We start from the raw sequence: 18,613 nt of genomic DNA, 5'->3' as shown, positions 1-18,613 counted from the left end.
CATTACACCCGTTATATTCCTATAAGGTCTCAGCATTTAGCGCCAGATGATTTTTAGCATGAGCTAAAAATGTTAGCGCACCTTTGTAAAAGACCTACTGTATCTTAAGATTCTCTTAACCAAGCTAGCTGGCACAAATGTGCTTATCTGGGCAGGCTAATGAAGCAATGTTCAATGCAAAGGAGGGCAACAGAGCTCATTCCCCATATTATTTAATGAGAGCTTGCAAACTAGATGCCATTTTATATCTGCACGGACCTAGTGTTAATTATTAATGTGAACATGACATTTAATGAGGCCAGGCTGCATTTTGTGATCAAGCCAAACTGCATTTCACTGTTACTTGTTCATTGTCAGTAGATAATCTTTTATGCTATACAGCTTCCCTGTTTTTTTATGGCATGTTTATATAGTTATGTTTATTTTATTGTGTCATGTTCTGTTGACTACAGCTGATACGGTACACTTGCATGATGGCTTGTTTTGAATGGTGATCTTTCAAAAAAAAAAAAAAAAAAAGAAGAAGAAGAAGAAGAATGAATGAATGAACATTTCCTTGGGAGGTATCAGTGTTGATCTTGGAATAATAAGGAAAAGAGAGGGCCTGGAATATTAAGCCCATAGGCATCAGATGACTCTGTGTAATTGTATGCATAGTCCCTTACAGAAAAATGCATTTGGCCATACTTCTCTTTTCCTGTGGTATTGATATATTGTGTGTACAAATTCTTGCACACAATAACACATATATTATTAACACAGATATGGTTGTCAAACAAAACAGTAACATATCATTGATATACTTTAAGTCAAAGGCATAGAAGTTAACACTTGTATAAAAATAGATCAAAATATTGGCATGAATCTCAGGATCGTTGCAATGATTGCTGGGTTAGTCTGGACACACCATACTGCAGGTATTTAGAAATTTAATTCTGAATAGTAGTGTTTGCTGTGGCCTAGCTCCACCCCCTGACTAATCAGAAATGTATAAGGGCCTGCCCTGCAGTCCTTACCAAAGCATCTAGTGACCTGTTCCTGGCTGGCTCTAAGTGCCTTTATTCATTCCTGATTCTTCTTAACGTATCTGCTGCTTTTGTCGCTGTTGATCATCACCTTGATGTTCTGTTTTCACTTGGATTTCAAAGTTCTGTTCTGACTTGGTTATATAAATAGCTCTTAACTGGCTATCCTTCGCTGAATATCTACAGTTCGCAGCTGATGGATAACAAATTATATATTTGTATCTCTTCCATCTCACTTTTAGTTTATCCTCTGGTGGATCCTCCTCCTCTGCTATCCCCCTAGAAGTCAGTATGCCTCAGGGCTCTGCCTTGGGACCTTTTATCTCATTACATTTACTCCCTCAGGGCTCTGATCTCCTCCCATAATTTTCTGTACCATCTTTATGCTGATGACTCCCAGACATAGGTGTAGACTGGGGGGGGGGGGGGTGAGGGGGGGCAATGCCCCCCAAACGACGACGAGGCGCCGCCGCGCCATTAGTTAAAAAAAAAAAACACATGCAGGCACGCGCTCCTCTCCATCCGCTTGGCTTCCCTGCCCTCTCTGTCTGCATCCCGCCTTCCTCTGACGTCAGAGGAAGGCGGGACGCAGACAGAGAGGGCAGGGAAGCCAAGCGGACGGAGAGGAGCATGTCCGTCTACCCCTCTCTCTTCCTCCCTCCCTCCGGCGCAGGCAACAGTCTTTTTCAGCGTTCCTGGCAGCGGTAGCGATGTACATGCTGCCTTCGGCTCTGCCCCAAAGCCTTCTCTTCAAGTTCCTGTTCCCGCATAGGTGGGAACAGGAACTTGAAGAGAAGGCTTCTGGGGCAGACCGAAGGCAGCGTGTACATCGCTACCGCTGCCAGGAACGCTGAAAAAGCTGAAGACTGTTGCCTGCGCCGGAGGGAGGGAGGAAGAGAGGGGGTAAACGGAGTCACGATCTTGGACCTCGCGGGGGGGGGCAGTAGAAGGAAGATGGATGGAACTGGGAGGGGTGGGGAGCAGAGGGAAGATGGATGGTACTGGGAGGGGTGGGGAGCAGAGGGAAGGAGCAAGAGATGGATGGGACTGGGAGGGGTGGGGAGCAGAGGGATGGACTAGGAGATGGATGGGATTGGGAGAGGTCAGGCACAGCAGAGGGAAGGAGCAGAAGATGGATGGGACGGAGGGATGGTGAGCAGAGGGAAGGAACAGAAGATGGATGGGACTGGGAGGGGTGGGGAGCAGAGGGAAGGAGCAAGAGATGGTTGGGACTGGGAGGGGTGGGGAGCAGAGGGAAGGAGCAAAAGATGGAGGGGTGCGGAGCAGAGGGATGGACCAGGAGATGGATGGGATTGGGAGAGGTCAGGCACAGCAGAGGGAAGGAGCAGAAGATGGATGGGATGGAGGGATGGTGAGCAGAGGGAAGGAACAGAAGATGGATGGGACTGGGAGGGGTGGGGAGCAGAGGGAAGGAGCAAGAGATGGATGGGACTGGGAGGGTGGGGAGCAGAGGGAAGGAGCAAGAGATGGATGGGACTGGGAGGGGTGGGGAGCAGAGGGAAGGAGCAAGAGATGGATGGGACTGGGAGGGTGGGGAGCAGAGGGAAGCCTACTGGAAAGAAGACACTGCATAAAACAAGACACTGGGACCAAAGCGAATAGAAAAACTAAATGATCAGACAACAAAGGTAGATAAAAGTATTTTATTCATAATTTATTAATCGAAATGTGTCAGCTTTTTGAAATGTGCATCTGTGATATTTTGCCTGTAAATTTCAATTCCTTCCTCCATATTAGCATATTCATTTGCATATGTATATATGCAAATGATATGCTAATATGCTCTGCCCATTCTTTGCCCCCCCAAATGAAACAGTCAAACTACGCCTATGCTCCCAGATCTACTTCACACTAGAAATTTCACCAGAAATCCAGGCCCTAGTCTCTGCCTGCTTGTCTGACATTGCTGCCTGAATGTGCCACTGCCATGTGAAACAGAACAGGGTGAAAACTGAGCTTATTTCCCCTAAATTCACCTTTCGTCTTCATTCTCTATTTCTCTAGGTAATACTGTCATCCTCCCTGTCTCCTCAGCTTGTAACCATGCGGTCATCTTTGATTCCTTTTTCTCTCTTTCTGTTCACATCCAACAGACTGATAAAACCTGTCATTTCTTTCACTATAGGAAACAACAAGTCAAGCGGAAGATATTCAGAAGGACCAGACTGAAGTCACAGATGTTAACAGTCAAAAATGATGATTTATTAAGACCCTACACGGTCCGTGTTTCGGCCAAGAGGCCTTCTTCAAGGGTCAGAGCTATCGCGGTCGCCATTTCCTCACATTTCTCCCTAACTTTTCTCAAGGCCCGAACGAGATCTCGCGAGGTTTGTGCCAGATTGGTGGGCTCTCCTGATCTCGCGAGATCTCGTTCGGGCCTTGAGAAAAGTTAGGGAGAAAAGTGGAGGAAATGGCGACCGCGATAGCTCTGACCCCTGAAGAAGGCCTCTTGGCCGAAACACGGACCGTGTAGGGTCTTAATAAATCATCATTTTTGACTGTTAACATCTGTGACTTCAGTCTGGTCCTTCTGAATATCTTCCGCTTGACTTGTTGTTTCCTTGTGTGTTTTTGCGGGAGAATTGGACTCTCTTTGTTGTATTTCTTTCACTATAACATCATTAATATTTGTCCCTTTCTCCGAGTGCACTGCCAAAACCCTTATCCAAGCTCACATTCAGGGGCATTTTCGAAAGAGAAGGGCGCCCATCTTCCGACACAAATCAGGAGATGGGCATTCTTCTCTCAGGGTTGCCCAAATCAGCATAATCGAAAGCCAATTTTGGGCGTCCTCAACTGCAGTCCGTCGCGGGGATGACCAAAGTTCACGGGGGCGTGTCAGAGGCGTAGCAAAGGCGGGACTGGGGCATTCTTAAGAGATGGGCGTCCTTGGACGATAATGGAAAAAAGAAGGGCGTCCCTGATGAGCATTTGGTCGACTTTACTTGGTCCATTTTTTTCACGACCAAGCCTCAAAAAGGTGCCCAAACTGACCAGATGACCACCGGAGGGAATCGGGAATGACCTCCCCTTACTCCCCCAGTGGTCACCAACCCCCTCCCACCTTAAAAACATTTTTTTAAAGTTTTTTGCCAGCCTCTATGCCAGCCTCAAATGTCATACCCATCTCCATGACAGCAGTATGCAGGTCCCTGGAGCTGTTTTAGTGGTTGCAGTGCACTTCAGGCAGGCGGACCCAGGCCCATCCCCCCCCTATCTGTTACACTTGTGGTGGTAAATGTGAGCCCTTCAAAACCCAATCGAAACCCACTCTATCCACATTTAGGTGCCCCCTTCACCCCTTAGGGTAGTGGTGTACAGTTGTGGGGAGTGGGTTTTGGGGGGGGGGGTTGGGGGGCTCAGCTCCGAAGGTAAGGGAGCTATGCACCTGGGAGCAATTTGTGAAGTCCACTGCAGTGCCCCCGTGGGTGCCCAGTTGGTGTCCTGGTATGTGAGGGGGACCAGTGCACTACGAATGGTGGCTCCTCCTACGACCGCATGCCTTGGATTTGGTCATTTTTGAGATGGGCGTCCTCATTTTCCATTATTGCCGAAAAACGGGAACGACCATCTCTAAGGACGACCATCTCTAAGGTCGACCTAAATGTTTAGATTTGGGCATCCCCGACCGTATTATCACAACAAAAGATGGACGTACATCTTGTTTCGATAATAGCGGTTTCCACGCCCCTTCGCCGGGACGTCCTTAGAGATGGGCGCCCTTAGAGATGTCCCCGTTCGATTATGCCCCTCCACTCCTCCCGCTTAGACTACTGCAACTTGCTCCTCAAGGCCCCCCTACTAAACCATCTTTCTCTCCTTAAAATTGATCTATTTCCATAAAAAAAATCTATGTAAATCTTTTGAATATCAGCCCCATGTTACTATGTTCTGAAGTTGTAGTAAATTAAATCCTTGTACACATGCCCCCTGATATTTAGCTAGTGGCAGGCAGTGCTTTTGCTGCCCGCCACTGATGCTAAACCTAGATATTCAATGCTGAGCCATTTCTGGCAACTGGCATTGAATATCCAGTTTCATTTCTGAATGTGGCAACTTAACCAGTTAAGTCAATATTCAGTGCTTACCGGTTAAGTGCTGAGTGCTTTTTATGCAGCCTATTTTAACCACTAAACATAGCCGATTTGGTGCTGAATACCTGAGACTACCTAGCTACGTCATGTGATATAGCCAATTAGCAACTAACTGCTAACTGCAGATATTCAGCAGAAGATAACCATTTATCTCCCACTGAATAGTCATAGTTAGGCACTAAAATGCTATTTAACCTGCCAGGAGCCATTCCTGGCAGGTTAAATAGTTTTGAATACCAGAAACAAGCAGCCTGATATTTAGCGCCATTTAACCGGTCAGAATGGATGCTGACCGGTTAAATAGCTCTTAACTGGCTATCCTTCACTGAATATCTACAGTTCGCAGCTGGTGGATAACAGGTTATATCATACTATATAACCGGGAAAATGGTAGAGGCTATTATTAAAAACAAAATTACAGAGCACATCCGAGGACATGGATTACTGAGACCAAGTCAGCATGGCTTTTGTGTGGGGAAATCTTGTCTGACCAATTTACTTCAATTCTTTGAAGGAGTGAACAAACATGTGGACAAAGGGGAGTCGGTTGATATTGTGTATCTGGATTTTCAAAAGGCGTTTGACAAGGTACCTCATGAAAGGCTACAGAGGAAATTGGAGGGTCATGGGATAGGAGGAAATGTCCTATTGTGGATTAAAAACTGGTTGAAGGATAGGAAACAGAGAGTGGGGTTAAATGGGCAGTATTCACAATGGAGAAGGGTAGTTAGTGGGGTTCCTCAGGGGTCCGTGCTAGGACCGCTGCTTTTTAATATATTTATAAATGATTTAGAGATGGGAGTAACTAGCGAGGTAATTAAATTTGCTGATGACACAAAGTTATTCAAAGTCGTTAAATCACGACAGGATTGTGAAAAATTACAAGAGGACCTTACGAGACTGGGAGACTGGGCGGCTAAATGGCAGATGATGTTTAATGTGAGCAAGTGCAAGGTGATGCATGTGGGAAAAAAGAACCCGAATTATAGCTACGTCATGCAAGGTTCCACGTTAGGAGTTACGGACCAAGAAAGGGATCTGGGTGTCGTCGTCGATAACACACTGAAACCTTCTGCTCAGTGTGCTGCTGCGGCTAAGAAAGCGAATAGAATGCTGGGTATTATTAGGAAAGGTATGGAAAACAGGTGTGAGGATGTTATAATGCCGTTGTATTGCTCCATGGTGCGACCGCACCTTGAGTATTGTGTTCAATTCTGGTCGCCGCATCTCAAGAAAGATATAGTAGAATTGGAAAAGGTGCAGCGAAGGGCGACTAAAATGATAGCGGGGATGGGACGACTTCCCTATGAAGAAAGACTAAGGAGGCTAGGGCTATACAGCTTGGAGAAGAGACGGCTGAGGGGAGACATGATAGAGGTATATAAAATAATGAGTGGAGTGGAACAGGTGGATGTGAAGCTTCTGTTCACGCTTTCCAAAAATACTAGGACTAGGGGGCATGCGATGAAACTACAGTGTAGTAAATTTAAAACAAATCGGAGAAAATTTTTCTTCACCCAACGTGTAATTAAACTCTGGAATTTGTTGCCGGAGAAAGTGGTGAAGGCGGTTAGCTTAGCAGAGTTTAAAAAGGGGTTGGACGGTTTCCTAAAGGACAAGTCCATAAACCGCTACTAAACGGACTTGGAAAAATCCACAATTCCAGGAATAACATGTATAGAATGTTTGTACGTTTGGGAAGCTTGCCAGGTGCCCTTGGCCTGGATTGGCAGCTGTCGTGGACAGGATGCTGGGCTCGATGGACCCTTGGTCTTTTCCCAGTATGGCATTACTTATGTACTTATGTACTTATGTACTATTTGCCGATTTTTAAACCAGGTTTGGCGGTCACTTTTGGCCATGTCAAACCCTGGTATATTTTTGTCTGGTTTAAAGATAACTGGCCATGTCTGACTATTGACGTAGCCGGTTATCTTAAATCCGGCCGAACCCTCCCCCCCCCCCCCCCCCCCCCCCGGATGTTCAATGTCGGCCACCGTAAATGGCCCAACATTGAATATCTGGGTTCAGCATGGACCGGGGCTGACGGGCCGGATATCTCCCATGGTATGAATAACAGGACCCAGATGTCAAATTTACAAAAATAGGGCAATCAAATTATCTTCTGCCAGTGTTGCTACACTCACATAACATCTCTCCTCAAGTCACTTCATTGGCTCCCTATCCATTTAGGAATACAGTTCAACCTCCTCTTGCTGACTTACAAGTGCACTTATTCTGCAGCTCCTCAGGATCTCTCCTTTCTTTTATCTCCCATGTTGTTTTAATCATTTCCAAAATAAATGTACTCCCTAATCCCTTATTTGGCCTGTTTGTCTGTCTTGAAAAGATTGTAATCTCTGTCAAGGAGGGGCTGTCTCTTATGTATTTATGCTGTGTATGTCTTGTAACACTATAGAAATGAATAGTAGTCATAGTAGTAGAATCCCCTTTCCAGAGGTAAGTGATTAACCCCCAGTCTATCCCCATATATATATCAAACATATAAATGGCAAGTAACCGACTCACCTGCAAATGCGCAGTAGAGACTTTGCTTCTCTGTCCCGCCCTCGCGTCAAGACATGATGACATCAGAGGGCGGAACAGAGAGGGAAACGGAGTTGGAGTCACTGTCGGACGCTGCCGCCTGGAAACGAACATCGCGCGCACCAACCTCCACCCTCCCCCCATCCCCGCCGCCGCTCCCGCCCTCCTCCGCATCGGGCCCCCTGCACTGACCTGACAGTGCCTCTCACCTCTGTGTGGAAGTGCTGCAGGCAGCAGCACAGCGATCTGCTGCTGCCTGCAGCGCTTTCACACAGAGGTGAGAGGCGCTGTCAGGTCAGTGCAGGGGGCCCAGCACAGAGAGGGGAGGGAGCGGCGGCGAGGAGGGTAGCTGGAAATCTTGCCCATTTTTACAGGCTTAACAGCTAGTATATATATATATATATATATATATATATATATATATATATATATATATATATATATATAAAGAAGTTTTCAAAGGGCACTAGTTGGACAGGAACAGGACACAACAGAGAGAGAGAGAGAAAGGATGTCACATAGATTTTAAAAACACATTAGCCTTGGCTTTTGCATTAATGCACATTATTTACTGTAGATCCCATTTTACACAATGAGACCCATTTACTAGGAATTCATGTTAATGTCATTAGCCTGCTAATGCAGTAGTGCATTTGACTACATTTGAAGCACCATTTCGCATAAGGGCTCTAGATAAGAAATGGAACACTGAGATCAGGATGCCCCCAGTGAAGCCTTTTGTAAAATATTTATGTGAAAGTGCAAGAGTGGATGTTTATTTGCCAGCATGTATAGTTTAATAGTTTATAAAAACTCGATATACCATCTTTCTCTTATAATCAAAGTGGTTTACAATAAAAAAAATAAAATAAAATTAGAGGGAAAGGAATGCCATAAAATGATAGGAAAGTTCACACACCCAGACCAGTCATACACTCATCCAATTTCTTAAAAATATGTAGATAAGAACACCGCTGCAGAACACCCCAGATTAGTTTTAAGCTCCCAGAAATGTTTTTTGAAAAGAAAAAAAGCCTTTAGCTTCCCTTTGAATTGTTTCAAAGAAACCTCTATACATAACTCCACTGGCAAGTGGTTCCACAACACTGGAGCCTGCCAAAAGAAATCCCTTTATTTAGTAGCCACCAACTGTGTGCAAGTATTGGCAACTATAAGCAAATAGGCAGTATTTAACCTCAAAATCCTTTCTGGGGTATGCCGCTGAATCATAGGCTTCAGATAGGGCAGCAGACCCGTATATAAGATCTGATGCACCAAAATAAAGATCTTATAGGATGCCCTATATTCAACTGGCAACCAATGAAACTGTTTATATAACAGGGTCACATGCTCCCTAACTCCTATGCCCCCCCCCCCCCCCAGCAATCTAATAGCAATAGCAAAATTTTGCAAGGTCTTTAGTCGCCTGCACAAATATTGAGGCAAACCCAGAAATAACGTTACCATAACCTAATCTTGATATTACAAATGTATGCAATAATATATGCAAAAAGGTGTTATAAAAAAAATGACCTTGATGCCCACAGCATAACCAAAGTATCAATTTTGGAAATCTACACATGCAGAAAAAAAAGCATCTTCACTTGGGGCTTTAGAAATGCTAGCGCCAGCATCTACATGCATAGGAGCGGAATTCACAATATATACATGTGGAAGTTTTGAAGTGGTGGAATTAGTGGTAGAAATTCCAGGTCCAAACAATCAAGTAACTGTCATTTTATTCTCGCCTCTGACCAAGTGTAAAAGCTGGTGTGAAAATGTATTAAAATATATGTGTACTCCCATTGTAAAATTACAATGCCTAGAGTAGCCTAGTGGTTAGTGCAGTGGACTTTGATCCTGGGGAACTGAGTTTGATTCCCACTGTAGCTCCTTGTGACTCTGGGCAAGTCACTTAACCCTCCATTGCCCATGGTACAAAATAAGTACCAGAATATATGTAAACTGCTTTTAATGTAGTTGCAAAAATTTCAGAAAGGTGGTATATCAAGTCCCATTTCCCCTTCCCTTCCCTTCTTGGCCTCCCCTAACCATGCCCCCCCCCCCCATCCTGAAGATTCTGCATCCCTGCCTTCTATCTGCGTAAATAGCCACTTTCTGGAATCACCATGTAGAAGTCTGTGCAATCTATACATTCAAATGCTGCTATTTTCACACAAAGATTATTCTAAAATGGCCACCTTAGCTCCCAGTTTCCAATTCAAGAATCAATTCAAAAGAATGATAGCGGGGATGGGACGACTTCCCTATGAAGAAAGACTAAGAAGGCTAGGGCTTTTCAGCTTGGAGAAGAGATGGTTGAGGGGAGACATGATAGAGGTATATAAAATAACGAGTGGAGTGGAACAGGTGGATGTGAAGCGTTCACGCTTTCCAAAAATACTAGGACTAGGGGGCATGCAATGAAACTACAGTGTAGTAAATTTAAAACAAATCGGAGAAAGTTTTCTTCACCCAATGCATAATTAAACTCTGGAATTCGTTGCCGGAGAACGTGGTGAAGGCGGTTAGCTTGGCAGAGTTTAAAAAGGGGTTAGACGGTTTCCTAAAGGACAAGTCCATAAACCACTATTAAATGGACTTGGGAAAAATCCACAATTCCAGGAATAACATGTATAGAATGTTTGTACGTTTGAGAAGCTTGCCAGGTGCCCTTGGCCTGGATTGGCCGCTATCGTGGACAGGATGCTGGGCTCGATGGACCCTTGGTTTTTTCCCAGTGTGGCATTACTTATGTACTTATGCATTTTTGCAAAAATGCAAAAGAGGAAGCAGGTAGTTTTATTGTACGATCTAAGAACCTGTTCAGATTTACTCTGTGGGTATAGTTCAATGTATTTCCTTGCCTATTATTGGGATATACAGAGGGGCATAATTGAACAAAAACGTCTATCTCCATGGGCGTTTATCTCCGAGAACGGGTCCATGAAGGGGCTGACCGAACCGTATTTTCGCAAAAAATAGACGTCCATGTTTTATTCGACAATTTGTGAGCTGGGCGTTTTTGTTTTTCAGTGATAATGGAAAATGAAAGCGCCCAGCTCAAAAACGAATAAATCCAAGGCATTTGTTCGTGGGAGGGGCCAGGATTCGTAGTGCACTGTCCCCCCTCACATGCCAGGACACCAACCGGGCACCCTAGGGGGCACTTTTACAAAAACAAAAAAAAAAAGGTAAAACAGCTCCCAGGTGCATAGCACCCTTCCCTTGTGTGTTGAGCCCCCAAATCCCCCTCAAAACCCACTGCCACAAGTCTACAAAATTACTATAGCCCTAAGGGGTGAAGGGGGGCACCTACATGTGGGTACAGTGGGTTTGGGGGGTTGGACGACTAATAAGCATTAAGCAGCACAATTGTAACAGGTAGGGGAGGGATGGGCCTGGGTCCACCTGCCTGAAGTCCACTGCACCCCCTAATAACTGCTCCAGTGACCTGCATACTGCTGCCAGGGAGGTGGGTATGACATTTGAGGGTGAAAATAAACAGTTGTGAAACGGCATATTTTGTGGTGGGAGGGGGTTTGTGACCACTGGGGGAGTCAGGGGAGGTCATCCCCGATTCCCTCCAGTGGTTATCTGGTCATTTAGGGCACTTTTTGGGGCCTTATTCGTGGAAAAACAGGGTCCAGGAAAAGTGCCCTAAATTCTCGCTAAAAACGCATATTTTCTTTCCATTATCGGCGAAAGGCGCCCATCTCTGATCGGCCAATAACCACGCCCCAGTTCCGCCTTCACCACGCCTTTGACACGCCCCCGTCAACTTTGTACGCTTCCGCGATGGAGTGCAGTTGAAAACGTCCAAGTTCGGCTTTCGATTATACCGCGTTATTCGTTTATGGGAGATAAACGCCTATCTCCCGATTTAGGTCGCAATATAGGCATTTTTGTCTTTCGATTATAAGCTGGACAGTGATTTAGCTTAGCCTTTCAGGGTTTAGAATTGTTTTCTTAAATCTAATGTGTAGTGTGTTTACTCATAGGCCTAATTCAAGGGATTCTGAGCTAAAATAATCTGATTTGTGCTAACATAACCTGACATAACATTAGTCCACACTGATAACTTCTCCCCTCCCCTCCCCCCCACCAAGTTTTGTCATTGCAAACGTATGTATCCCCTCAGCTACATGATAAGTTGTATTGTAAAAAAGCATTAGCATCATAGCTATGTCATTTGAATGTTCTAACGCATGTTTTATAGGTTTCATTGGTATCATGCTGACATTGTATTATATCTACAGTGGTGGAAATAAGTATTTGATCCCTTGCTGATTTTGTAAGTTTGCCCACTGACAAAGACATGAGCAGCCCATAATTGAAGGGTAGGTTATTGGTAACAGTGAGAGATAGCACATCACAAATTAAATCCGGAAAATCACATTGTGGAAAGTATATGAATTTATTTGCATTCTGCAGAGGGAAATAAGTATTTGATCCCCCACCAACCAATAAGAGATCTGGCCCCTACAGACCAGGTAGATGCTCCAAATCAACTCGTTACCTGCATGACAGACAGCTGTCGGCAATGGTCACCTGTATGAAAGACACCTGTCCACAGACTCAGTGAATCAGTCAGACTCTAACCTCTACAAAATGGCCAAGAGCAAGGAGCTGTCTAAGGATGTCAGGGACAAGATCATACACCTGCACAAGGCTGGAATGGGCTACAAAACCATCAGTAAGACGCTGGGCGAGAAGGAGACAACTGTTGGTGCCATAGTAAGAAAATGGAAGAAGTACAAAATGACTGTCAATCGACAAGATCTGGGGCTCCACGCAAAATCTCACCTCGTGGGGTATCCTTGATCATGAGGAAGGTTAGAAATCAGCCTACAACTACAAGGGGGGAACTTGTCAATGATCTCAAGGCAGCTGGGACCACTGTCACCACGAAAACCATTGGTAACACATTACGACATAACGGATTGCAATCCTGCAGTGCCCGCAAGGTCCCCCTGCTCCGGAAGGCACATGTGACGGCCCGTCTGAAGTTTGCCAGTGAACACCTGGATGATGCCGAGAGTGATTGGGAGAAGGTGCTGTGGTCAGATGAGACAAAAATTGAGCTCTTTGGCATGAACTCAACTCGCCGTGTTTGGAGGAAGAGAAATGCTGCCTATGACCCAAAGAACACCGTCCCCACTGTCAAGCATGGAGGTGGAAATGTTATGTTTTGGGGGTGTTTCTCTGCTAAGGGCACAGGACTACTTCACCGCATCAATGGGAGAATGGATGGGGCCATGTACCGTACAATTCTGAGTGACAACCTCCTTCCCTCCGCCAGGGCCTTAAAAATGGGTCGTGGCTGGGTCTTCCAGCACGACAATGACCCAAAACATACAGCCAAGGCAACAAAGGAGTGGCTCAGGAAGAAGCACATTAGGGGCATGGAGTGGCCTAGCCAGTCACCAGACCTTAATCCCATTGAAAACTTATGGAGGGAGCTGAAGCTGCGAGTTGCCAAGCGACAGCCCAGAACTCTTAATGATTTAGAGATGATCTGCAAAGAGGAGTGGACCAAAATTCCTCCTGACATGTGTGCAAACCTCATCATCAACTACAGAAGACGTCTGACCGCTGTGCTTGCCAACAAGGGTTTTGCCACCAAGTATTAGGTCTTGTTTGCCAGAGGGATTAAATACTTATTTCCCTCTGCAGAATGCAAATAAATTCATATACTTTCCACAATGTGATTTTCCGGATTTAATTTGTGATGTGCTATCTCTCACTGTTACCAATAACCTACCCTTCAATTATGGGCTGCTCATGTCTTTGTCAGTGGGCAAACTTACAAAATCAGCAAGGGATCAAATACTTATTTCCACCACTGTATGTTATTTGAATGTTCTTCCATTCTGTTTATTATGGTATTATTTGCATTATACTGACATTTATCATATGTCTGTTATATGATTGTAACACAGTAACACAGAAAATGACAGAAGATAAAGACCTGAACGGTCCACCCAGTCTGCCAAACAGTCACACTCATTATCAAGTCATGATTAAACCAACAATGAATGTGATATAAAACACTTGATCATTGTCTTTCTTTGGCATTTCTGGGACATAGACCATAGAAATCTGCCCGACCCTGTCCTTAGGTTCCAACTACTGAAGTTGCCATTGAAGCCCACTCCAAACTATCCAAATCCATCTTGCCACTTGCAGGACACAGACTGTAAAAGTCTGCCCAGCACTGTCTTTATGCTCCAAATTACTGGAGTTTCCGTCAAAGTCCTTTCCAGCCCATCCTAAACTGCATTGCCATATATGAGACCCAGACCATACAAGCTTGCTCAGCACCGGCCTTAGGTCTTCACAGCCGGAGTCACCATCTAAGTGTCATTCGACATACAAAGACACATGCAACCAGTTAAGCTTTGCTTTTTCTTTAATACTATTCATTTTCTAATTAGAGATTTTCTGTGTTTATGCCACACCTTTTTGAATTCCATCAACATTTTTTTTCTCCACCACCTCCCTGAGGAGGGCATTCCAGGCATCAACCACCCTCTCCATGTAAAAGAATTTCTTGACATTACTCCTAAGTCTACCACCCCAAAACCTCAATTCGTGTCCTCTAGTTTTACCATTTTCCCTTCTCTGGAAAATATTTGTTTCTATATTAATACCTTTCAAGTATTTAAATGTCTGTATCATATTTCCCCTGCTCCTCCTCTCCTCTAGGGTATATCCTCTAGGGAAAATTCTATAAATGGCACAAAAAATTAGGTGCTGATAAAAAATAGATGCTCAACATTATGCTGTAAAGGGGATTCTGGGATAAGCACCCTTTTGAAGTTATAGGCAGTTCTGTCCTGCTACACCTCATTTTGATGATCGTGGAAGTTTTTGATTAGACCATCCTGTATTTGATATATTTTTTGGGTACTGCTCAAGACGAACCAGTAATTCAAAAATTTATTTGCATCGCTCAAGACTCCTGAGGCAGACCTGTGGCCGAAATACAGTACGGTGTCGAGTCTACAATAAAGTTTATTCTTTTTTATACCACCATAGTCTCAGCGTCCTGAAGTCACTGGTCCACTTCCCACTTTGTTTTTCTAAAAAAATAGATGCTCAACATTATGCTATAAAGGGGATTCTGGGATAAGCACCCTTTATAGAATAATGTTGAATTTAGTGATCAACTTTGCACACAAGGACCTATGCCAGCTGAAATGTAGGGCAAATCCTAGCATGCAAGTTGGACTCAGATCTTCGATATGTGCATCTTTTTTGAATGCCCCTGACCCACCCATGCCCCTCCCATGGCCATGTCCCTTTCTGAGTTGCTAACGATTCAATTTAGGTGCTCATTTTACAGAATAGTGCGCAGCCAGATTGGCACCCAAATCATAATTAATGCCAAGGAAGTGCTTATTAACTCCCAAAGTTAAATCAGGAGCCTATTTACTAAATTTTAGGGATGGTTATCTGGGAAAAGTGCACTTTATATAATTTGAGACAAAATCACTGAGGGCTCCTTTTACTAAGTGATGGTAAGCCCAACAGGGCTTACCGCTCGCTATAATGGAAGTACTGCCAGGCTACTGCAGCAACCTGACGGTACTTCCCACCCCTATCGCGCCGTCATTTCTGGCGCTACAAAAATGTATGTAGCGCCGGATTGTACCCGGCGGTAATCAGGCAGTGCTGTGTGCTGCCTGGTTAACACCGGGTTAGCGTGGGAGCCCTTAACATCACCTCAATTGGTGGCAGTATGGGCTCCTCCCCAAAATAGCCATGCGGCAAGTGCCTTACTTGCCGCTCAGCCACTTCCTGCAGGAAAGCGAGACCTTCCCTTTTACCAGCTGCGGTAAAAGGAGGTCTCGGCATCTTGGTAAAAGGGACCCTGAAAAAAAATCTATGAATGTTATTCAATAGCTATTGTAAATTATAACTAACACGAAAACTTACCCTGAGCCTTTGCACCTGAATTCCCTGTTTTTCTGTCATTTTAAAAAAGTGACTGAAGTTATAATCGTCAAGTAACAGGTAGACTGGGACTCCTCTGGTTGATGCCTCCACAAGATCTTTGAATACATCCACATCAGTAAACATGTCCATAACTATGGCAATGACCTGTTTATAAGAAAGAGAGAGAAAGAAATGTGAAACTGTATCTAGAGTGTTATATATTGATAGATATATAATTCTTCTTAAAACAATATTTTATTTGTTGAGAAGTATCTCTGTTTGTGCATATATCCATTAATAGACCGTGAATGGTTTGTGATTTGTGAGGGCTGTGTGCATGAAAGATTTTACTTTGGCATTTTCTCAAAATATACAGAGAAATTCTAGAATTGGGTGCCCACATTTAGGTGCCACTTGCACATGTACATAATACTGGCACTTTTGCACATTTACAAGTGGAGTGGAGGAGTGGCCTAGTGGTTAGAGCACTGGTCTTGCAATCCAGAGGTGGCTGGTTCAAATCCCACTGCTACTCCTTGTGATCTTGGGCAAGTCACTTAACCCTCCATTGTCTCAGGTACAAAATTAGATTGTGAGCCATCCTGGGGCAGAGAAATATCCAGTGTACCTAAATGCAACTCACCTTGAGCTACTACTGAAAAAAGGTGTGAGCAAAATCTTCTAAATAAATAAATAAGAGATAGCAAAGCGAATAAATGCCCTTCTGTAAGGGTGACCTATCACTGTTCCCTTTAAGCTGAGCAGGAGTCCTCCACCTACACCTACAGTCCTGCTAGTGGGTGGTGCTATTTCACTATCACATTTTCCATAGTGAGGGCCAGGCAAACCCTACAAGACTCCAATGAACTTGCCTGTCCCTAGTGATTGAAAACACAATATTGAAGCACCACCTCCCACTGGCAGCAAAGCAGTTGGCAGATTTATGCTCAGGTTAGAGAGAACAGTGGTGCACATAGCATGTACATGCAATGGGGGCATTCACATGGACAGAGCACAGAAGAGGCATGGACAATGCTTCCAGAATACTGTAATGCACACTTTTTCCACTTTTAGGTTCATGCAGTTATGCCAGGTCTATGGCTAATGTAACTGTGGATGCATACATTTAAGGTTGGCCAATGCTGGGTCCCACTAGTATTTTATAATGGAATCTGAGTACCTAGATGATATTATAAAGAACTGCCTTCCAAAATGTGGCATCAGGGCACCAAAAAGGAAGTGCCCACTTCTAGAATTCTCTCCTAGTGTTGGAACATTTCATAGTAGTATGGTAGGTTTAAGAACATAAGAATTGTCAGTCAGACAACGGTCCATCATGGAGCTACTACTTCTCATTTCTAGAGTGCTACTAGACAAATTCAGTGCTGTACACATTATATACAGGTATTTTCTCCAGCCCTAGTGGACTCACAACCTAAGGTGTTTTTTGTACCTGTGGCAATGGAAGGTTAAGGGGCCCTTTTACCAAGCTGTGGTAAGCACTAATGCGTGTTTACAGTGGGGCACATTCAGGCATCTCATGGTAATTTGGGGATCAGAATGCGCTACCCACACACTAAAATATAATGTTTTTTCTTAACACTGGGGCGGGTTTGGGACAGTGAGTGGGCATGTTTTGCAACTTATCTGTAAGGGCTCACATGCTAATAGGAAAATTAGTGTGTGTGGCCATTAGTAAGAAAAATAGGAAAATTGTCCATTTTACCCGAGGGAAAAATAGCCTTAAAGCATGTCAATGACCCACATAAGAGTGTGCTAAGGTCACTTTTTACTGCAGTTTGGAAAAAGGTCCCTCTCAGACTCATTTTCGAAAGAGAAGGACACCCATCTTTCAACACAATTCGGAAGATGGGTGTCCTTCTCACAGGGTCGCCCAAATTGGTATAATCGAAAGCAGATTTTAGGCGTCCCCAACTGCTTTCCATCACGGGGATGACCAAAGTTCCTGGGGCGTGTCGGAGGCGTTGTGAAAGCGAAACTTGGGCATATCTAACACATGGACGTCCTCGACCATAATGGAAAAAAAAGGGCGACCCTGATGAGCACTTGGACGACTTTACCTGGTCCTGTTTTTCTTACGACCAAGGCACAAAAAGGTACCCAAACTGACCAGATGACCAGCGGAGAGAATCAGAGATGACCTCCCCTTACTTCCCCAGTGGTCAGTAATCCCCTCCCACCCTAAACAAAATCTTTAAAATTATTTTGTGCCAGCCTCAAATGTCATACTCGGATCCATCACAGCAGTATGCAGGCTCCTGGAGCAGTTTTAGTGGGTGCAGTGTACTTCAGGCAGGTGGACCCAGGGCCATCCCCCCCTAACTGTTACACTTGTGGTGGTAAATGTGAGCCCTCCAAAACCTACCAGAAACGCACTGTACCCACATCTAGGTGCCCCCCTTCACCCGTAAGGGCTATGGTAGTGGTGTACATTTTTGGGGAGTGAGTTTGGGAGGGGGGTTGGGGGGCTCAGCACACAAGGTAAGGGAGCTATGTACCTGGGAGCAATTTATGAAGTTCACTGTAGTGCCCTCTTGGGTGCCCGGTTGGTGTCCTGGCATGTGAGGGGGACCAGTGCACTACGAATGCTGGCTCCTCCCATGAACAAAGGGCTTGCATTTGGTCGTTTCTGTGATAGGCGTCCTTGGTTTCCACTATCGCCGAAAATCAGAAACGACCAAGTCTAGGGACAACCATCTCTAAGGATGATCTAAATTTTGCAATTTGGGTGTCCCTGACTGTATTATAGAAACGAAAGATGGACGTCCATCTTGCTTCAATAATACGGGTTTCCCCGTGCCTCCATCGGGATGTTTTGTGAGGACGTCCTCAGCAAAACTTGGGCATCCCTTTCGATTATGCCCCTCTCTTGTCCAGGGTCACAAGGAACTGCAGTAGGAATTGAACCCAGTTCCCCAGGACTTCAACTCATTGTAATAACCATTAGGTTACTCCTCTACTCCA

The 18,613-nt window shown here is 44.7% G+C and overlaps 1 protein-coding gene across 1 annotated transcript in view; it reads right to left on the bottom strand.

The window, feature by feature from the left end:
* The window catches only part of FAM83B (family with sequence similarity 83 member B), a 119,319-nt gene that overhangs the window by 11,688 nt on the left and 89,018 nt on the right, over nt 1-18,613 (bottom strand). The window contains exon 3 of the mRNA XM_030198977.1: nt 15,629-15,793. Coding sequence (XP_030054837.1) covers nt 15,629-15,793 — 165 coding nt within the window. The remainder of the gene's footprint in view (nt 1-15,628; nt 15,794-18,613) is intronic.

This window comes from Microcaecilia unicolor, chromosome 3 (assembly GCF_901765095.1).
Source record: "Microcaecilia unicolor chromosome 3, aMicUni1.1, whole genome shotgun sequence".
Lineage (NCBI taxonomy): Eukaryota > Metazoa > Chordata > Amphibia > Gymnophiona > Siphonopidae > Microcaecilia > Microcaecilia unicolor.
Note: the sequence above shows the minus strand (reverse complement) of the source record. Positions and strands in the feature narration are given on the sequence as shown.